This window comes from Mustela nivalis (assembly GCF_964662115.1).
Source record: "Mustela nivalis genome assembly, chromosome: X".
In the NCBI taxonomy this organism is placed as follows: domain Eukaryota; kingdom Metazoa; phylum Chordata; class Mammalia; order Carnivora; family Mustelidae; genus Mustela; species Mustela nivalis.
Genome location: NC_139040.1, coordinates 67,913,422 through 67,920,797, shown reverse-complemented (window position 1 = coordinate 67,920,797; position 7,376 = coordinate 67,913,422). Strand labels below are relative to the sequence as shown.

At 45.3% G+C, this 7,376-nt stretch overlaps 1 protein-coding gene across 4 annotated transcripts in view; it reads left to right on the top strand.

Moving 5' to 3' along the window:
• The first annotated feature begins 3,639 nt into the window (after positions 1–3,639).
• OGT (O-linked N-acetylglucosamine (GlcNAc) transferase) overlaps positions 3,640–7,376 on the top strand; it is a 35,033-nt gene continuing 31,296 nt past the window's right edge. The window contains exons 1-2 of one of the 4 annotated variants that reach the window (XM_082716155.1): positions 3,640–3,963; positions 6,755–6,935. In XM_082716155.1, coding sequence (XP_082572281.1) covers positions 3,927–3,963; positions 6,755–6,935 — 218 coding nt within the window. In that variant the 5' untranslated portion in view covers positions 3,640–3,926. The remainder of the gene's footprint in view (positions 3,964–6,754; positions 6,936–7,376) is intronic. The other 3 variants (XM_082716156.1, XM_082716157.1, XM_082716158.1) reach the window with 3 other exon arrangements.

The following is a 7,376-nucleotide window of genomic DNA, read 5'->3' as shown; positions in this document are numbered from 1 at the left end:
ATTTTAGACACAAGGACATCTGTGGCTGTGAGTCCACTGAAGTTCCTTTGGATTTGATTATTCTGCCCTGGAGTCAGCAATGGTGAGCGTGGGGGGACATCATCATATCTTGTTCTTGGACTCTGCAATGTGATGACTATGGTGTCAACAAGCCATTCACAAACTGATCCCCAAAGATCCCTGGGGGCAATGACTGTAGGGCCCTGGTCTACCTGACTTCCATTTTCAGAGAAAGCTTCCCCCTGTCCCTCCCCCAAACACTTTAGAAGGCAGTGCTGGAACTTCCATTGGAAGGATCCAGAATACCAAATGCAGTACTGAGGTGTATGTCCACTAACTACAGACACGTGTTCATTGAGGAGACATTGCAAGTCTCCATTCTGGGATTCCGAGCTCCTTTATGAATTATCTTGCTCTTGGCACACAGTGCTGGGCTGAAGACTGAAAATCTTTTCAAACATCCTTGCGTGGGGCACCTGGGTGGCTCAGTGGGTTAAAACCTCTGCCTTCGGTTCAGGTCATGATCCCAGGGTCCTGAAATCGAGCCCCGAATCGGGCTCTCTGCTTGGTGGGGAGCCTGCTTCCCCCCCTCTCTCTGCCTGTGACCTGTCAAATAAATAAATAAAATCTTAAAAAAAAAAAAAAAACCACCACCAATAGCAAAAAACATCCTTCCGTGCTGGACTTGGATTGGAGGAAGGAACCAAAGCCGTGTCTCTGGCCTTCTCCATTTTGATACACCTCTCTTCAGCATTCGTGGGTCCAGAGGCCACAGGGTAGGACTATAGTCATGATTACTAAGGGAAGTGGACCTCATTGGCCTCTGAGCTCTCACATCTTTCAAGACTCTGGGTGCTGAGGAGAGGAAAAGGTATTCTCATCTGGCGGAGCCCCCAGAGGGTGTGCTCCCCTTGTCTTTTTGCTTTTGTTCTGTAGAAAGTAGCCTTTTTCATGTGCCCATTAAGCTTTGACTCTTTGATCTATTTTTTCCATCTTTTTCATCCCCACCGTTGATAGCACAGCCGGTCATATCCCTCCCTTAGCAGCTACCAAACAAGGAATCGTGGTTTCCAAACACTGGCTTAGGGATGCTTACGGTCTATCATGAAGTCAGGGGCTCGTTTACTTTTATTCAGGTTCAAAGATTTCTGGAAGGTTTTAAGACTACTTTTCTTCGTGATGACGCGTTCTCTAATCCCCCAGGGCTCAGTCCCTTTCTGGAATGTTATTCCCGAACAGCCGGAGAACCCTGCGGTGCGGCATCCATCCACGTGTGTTTCTCCAGCTTCGTTTAACCCTTGGAGCCATTTTCCAGCGGCAGCAGCGCGGCGGGTGGCGGCGGCGGCGGCCGGAGCGTGACTCCCGCTCCCTCTGCCAAAGCCGGCACGAGGGCTGCGAAATGCGTGCGGCTGGAAGCCGCGAAACTAACTGGTGGCAATTCGCTGCACGGTAACAAAACCCGAATACGTCATTAGCGATGTTAGCATGCAGGCAAAGTTTGGGGTCCGGGTGGAAAACGGGGCTGATTTATTTCAGACGATTTTGAATTTAGATTCACTGCCCCTGAAAGGGAGGGAAAAAATAGCCAGAAATCAGGGTGAACGAGAATACACAAAAAACCTCTTCCATGCCCAGGTCAGGCCTCCAGCCTGAAGAGACCGTTCTCTCTCCAGATAGTTATAGACCTTCACATATTCTAGCACCTAATACTCTTGCTTTATGCTCCAGTGGCTTTTTGTGTCTGCCTAACTGGGCTTCAAGTTCCCTGGGGGCGAAGATCTCCTGCCGATTGCCGTGCCCCCCACCGTGCCTTGCACGAAGGGATGTGCTAGGAAATGTTTACTTGATTGGCCAAAGACGGTGTGTTTGTCCCATTAGCGAGTCCTTCAGACGAAACCTTCCAGGTGCTATGCCCGGAAGGTACCTGGAGCAGGTTCTTGAGACTTCAGCTGGGATTTTTCCTGATTGAAGCACTGTGAGTCTCACCATCCAGCCTCTCACAGCAGCAAAATGTATCATAATATCCTCTGACTCCTCTCTCTCTCTCTCTCTCTCTCTCTCTCTCTCTCTCTCTCTCGATAAGGAAACTTAGATCACAAGTAGGGATAAGCCCAATAGCCTGCCTCACAGGGAACATGACCTAACATTGAATAACAAAAAGAGTTTTACTTAATTAGCTAGCACCTGCTAATCAGCAAGGCCTAAACATCTGCCAGTGGAATCTGAGAAGTCTGTTCTAAAAGCTGAAAAGCTGAGTTTATTTGCCACAGATGGGGCACCTGTAATGAGAACGGATAGAAAACGTTTACCCAGTTAACCGAATCTGAGAGAAGAGGTTGGTACCCAATTTCCAGAGAGATTCTGTGGATTGAACTTGGTCTTTTTCATTGCATGTGACTATTAATCATCAGATGTGATGGAAGAAATTATCAGCATGAATTTTCTCTGCACTCATATCCATAATTAACAGTTTATGAATTGTGCTGAAGAAATTGAAGCAGAACTTGAAGGCTTAGGTTTTTTTTTTTTTTTAATGTAGTCAAATGACAAGGCAGTAGAAACGTTTTGAAGAAATTCACTGACCTGTTTTCTTAGATCAAGGATGACTTTTTGAAATAAAAAAGCTCTGAGAGATCCAACTTGTTGCCTCCATGGGCTTATAAAAATTTCTTGCTGATGTGACAAGGTAACTCAAATCCTTTCAACAAGGAGATATAAATTAATACCAATGTTACAAAATATCGGAACAATGGACTTGAAACTACAGGACGATCATAAGGGTTGATTTGTTCAGGGAAGTGGAAGCAATTCAGACTCAATCTGGATGTGTGGTTTTAGGTAGATGGCAAGTGAATTAATGTCATTGTTGAGCTGCCTTGAGCTAAATGTAATTAATCATCGATTGTTAGGATCTGCAAAGCTATTTGGGGGAAGTGAAGTTACAATTCAGAAGAGAGTCAAGAATTTTGACGAATATGAATCATCTTTAACATTTTTATGGTTCCTTTTGGAATGCAAACTCTCAGCATGTCCCGAGTTATGAAGCATTTGCCCGAAGACCGTGGGCAGAACTACGCTGCACACCAAAACGATTTTGAAATTTTGAACTGTATGCCTACGATCTGAGATGTTCAGGTTCATTCGGCCCGGTGAGAGTATCAATGTCTTTCATCCAAAGTGCTGAGATCAGTGGGTGGAATCAGCATTGAGACTCGTTCCAATTATAACCTTCTCCGCCATCGTTTTGAACAACAGCTCAGTCTTTGAAATAGAAACCTTTAAATTCACTTGCTCAGATTGATCCATCAACCTTGTAACTATCAATTTTTACACGAATAAAGTTGATGGAATTTTTTAGACTCCTCTGGCATTGGTACCAAAAACCTTCACTACCGGCTAGGTAACAGACCGCACAACTCCGACAAAAATGTATCCGTCGTGTAGACGGATTTCTTTTTAACCCTCCGCTTCGCTATTGAAAAACTTGGCGGCTCCTGCCCCAGCCGGTGCCCTAAGCGCGAGTAGGGTTGACAGGGTTGCTCGCATGCGCTCTCGACACAATCGTGTTTGTCGCAATGGGCCCTGGGCGGAAGGTTACAGAGGAGCCAGCGACTTTGATTATAGTCATTTTGTCGGTAGCGCTGGTTACCGCGCTACTTCCGCGCTGGTACTTGATTGTAACAGAAAGTAGTTCCGGCCCGTGTTGTTTCGGCCGAGGAGCCGTCGCCGCCATTTCAAGACCGTGAGAGGTAGATGGCCAACCAGAGTTCCTAAGGTTCGAAGCCTGTAACTGCTGCCGCCGCTTAAGCCTGCCAAAACACTGGTACGGCTGCCGCCCTCTTTTTACTACCTCTAGAAACATTCTTGCCAGTAGTGGCGGCAGCGGGTCAATTACCCTCCTCTCGTTCTCCTTCAAGAAGCTCCAGATGGCGTCTTCCGTGGGCAACGTGGCCGACAGCACAGGTACCGGTGTCCGTTCTACCTTGGCAGACGCCCCGTCGGGGTCTCGCGCCGTCCTCGACCTCTCATCACTCCCTTCCTTACCCCTAGCCATCCCCATTACATCGTGGCATTGCTGAGGTTTTCGTCGTCTACCGGCATCTGTTCGGGTTTTCTGCTGTCCGCTCCTCGAACATTTCCTCTTTTCTTGCTTGCTTTCTGCTTCCATTTTTTTTGCTTTTTTAACCCCATAAATTTTCTAGCTGCTGACTCTCTCGGGACGCCTCTGCCACACGTGCGCGCTTAGAACGTCTCAGAATGGACTGCATTGGAATCCTTGCCCTTTCACTCTCCTTCGCAGTCGTTTTCTCCCCGAATTCAGCCCACCGCCCCCTTCTCTTCCCCCTCCAGCCCTTTCCCCTTAGCCAGATTTGGTTCTTCTCTGTCAATCTAGGGCGGGGGTGCCATTCCAGTGTAATCATGTCCTCACTTTGCATCACCCGAGGACAAGCAGAAGCTCCTTGGTGTGCTGTAAGTAACCTCGAGAAGAGGGGCTACTGAGCAGCACCCCGCTGGGCAGCGCCTTTTTGGTGGTGTTTCGGTCGAGCGGCCCCGGTTTAGATTGGAAATTTCCAGGGGTTCCTGTTGCCATCGCCCAATTCCACCCGCTGCCCCCAGCCTGGATTTCCGATCCCATCTTCCCTCCCCTCCCGCGGGGAACCACACCCTTCCCTTCGCGAGGTTGCCAGCCCTGCGGTCCACTTCCTACCCTCGGGGAGAAACCACCCTGGTGCGGGTGCTTTGGCGTTGACCACCCTGCCCGCCGAATTCCTGCTTTGTGTTACTTTCTCCGTGTATTCCTCCGCCGCCGCCTCTGGGTCTTCCATCCCCATTCTTTAGCTTAGTGTCTCTTTATTCATAGGGTGTGTATTTTTTTAAGTTTTCATCCTTGCTTGAAGAGTTTGTAAAGCAACTGGAGTGTAGCTGCACAAGTGCAAGGCGGTTGCCCTTTTAGACAATTCAGTCGAGAGCATTCGGTACTAAAAATAAGAGGACCAAATTATAGGAGTGTCCTTCAGCTGCCTTTCCATATTGAGGCTATTTGGGGCGGAAGGGGGGGTAAACTGAGCTGCGGTTCTAAGGTTTCCCACGAGGTTATTTTGTTGTTTCTCAGTTGAGATGTGTCAAGGGTTTTGTTATTTTTGGACATTGTGCAGGAAGTAATAGAATCCTTCGTTGATCTTAATCCGTATGATTGTGGGTAGTGGGATCTCGTGATCAGCGTTCCCCTTCTTTCCAGGGATTTTAAAAGATGTAAGAGTCTGTATGAGCTTGCCCTTTTCTGTGTTACTTTGAGGAAGTTGTCATTTCAAGTGTTAATATTAGCAGATAAAGGGGCTTTGAAAGTTGATAGTGTGTTGAAATGAGGGGCTAGGAAGTTCCAGAGACTTGTCTAAAATGTCATTATTTCACTAGTTTCTACTTGAGATACCACCTCACCCAGATTGGGATGCATGTCTCTGCTGTTGTGTAGTGGTCAGCTTTATGTTCTGTCAGGAAATTTACTTTGCTTTCCTGAGTATATGGATCACTTGCCAGCTCTAAGGGTTGGGGTACAAGGCTCAAATTTGAGCTTGTCACTGTGACCTTGGTAGAATTGAAGTAATTTGTACATGGTTTCCCATTCCAACCTCCTAATGAAAGTGCCATGATCAAATTCCTAGTAATGTATCATTGTTTAAGAAATTGTTTACAGTTGAGACAGGCAGTCTGTGGTTGTTTCTCTCCCCCTCTCTGGGCTTTAGCTGTACCCTTTATGTATCTGAATTAAGTCACTTACACAGTGCTTTCATTTGTTACTCATTCTGCCCCACTTTATCGAATGGTCTTATATTTGAGCATTTCCCCATTCTTCCTAAAAATCATTGCAGTTGTAGGTAACTGCTTGGTTTATTTAGGGTTGTTTGCAATGTCTTAATCCTTTAGTCAGTGTCAGAGCTCTTGGAAAATGCTAGTTTTAAACCAGTATGGGTGGGATTTAGCTAACTTGGTCTCCATTGTGAATTGGGAATAGAGGAGCAATATAGTCTTGGTTCTTAACTTAAAAGGTTTGATGACCCCTTTAAATATTTTGGCTCCTAAGAGACTAATTCATGTTGTTTATCAGCTGTTTTAAAAATAGCACCTTGGCTTTTAACGTTTTCCCCCTTAGTTCCCCCTTAGTGCTGGTTTCAAGTGTATCCCTTAATAAAAAACAAAGTAGAGAAATTACCAATACATTCTTGTAATTTCAAGAGTTAAAAACACAGGTGGTGCTCCCAGTCAGTTGAAGAGAGAGATTGTTACCAGTATCCCACCCCCCACAAATGCAACTTGAAACATGGACAGAGTGTTTATTAAGTTTCCAGTAGGTGGTTCTGACATTAAATCTTTGTGACCTTGCAAATCATGTTGTATATTTTGTTTCTGTATGTTAACTAAGACAGGGGATAATGTTTGGTGACTCTTTAGATGCTACCTCTGTCTTATGATTTAAAAGTACAAAGTATTTTTGTCATAAAAATAATCTTATTTGGAAGTAAATGTTTCTATCTGGTCTGGGAAAGAAAAGTTAATGGTGAATTCTAAAAATGCCAATTCTGCACCTGATGTTAACGTGGAGGTATAAATTAGTGCAGAACACTCTAGTGCTTTACATAGTTTCAAGCGTTTTCATCTTTGAGTTTAATATACCATATTTTTACATTTTTTTGTTTGCATTTCTAACTTTTTGTTTTCCCCCCTCCTTCCCTCAAATGTTTTGATGATTCTCCAGAACCAACGAAACGTATGCTTTCCTTCCAAGGGTTAGCTGAGTTGGCACATCGAGAATATCAGGCAGGAGATTTTGAGGCAGCTGAGAGACACTGCATGCAGCTCTGGAGACAAGAGCCAGACAATACTGGTGTGCTTTTATTACTTTCATCTATACACTTCCAGTGTCGAAGGCTGGACAGGTAGGAGATGTGGGGATACCTGCTGGTGATTGCTGCCTCTGGGTGCTGAGCTTAAAAAAATGATACTTAAATATTTGAACTTGAAATTTTCCCAGTACTGGGTTTCAACTAAGCCACCAACGCACATCTGCTCTTTTGCCCACTTGGGACATGCCCAGCTGCCAGTTTTTCTCCTTTCTTTCGTTGTGGTGTTTATATTCTCAGTATGACTAGGGACCTTTTCTAGATTTTCCCACCTACATCTGCCTTCTTAACTCTCTTCAGGTATACTAAGAATAATTTATTCCATCTGAGCATCCTGTCTCACCTTTGTAAGCTTTGTCAGTTTGAGGAATGGAAATGCTCAGAAATGATGGTGTATGTTGCTGTGGTAGGAGGTGCATATGTGGTTCAAGTTGCAGATGCACAAATTGTTATGATATGCTACTTTTAGCTCATCAG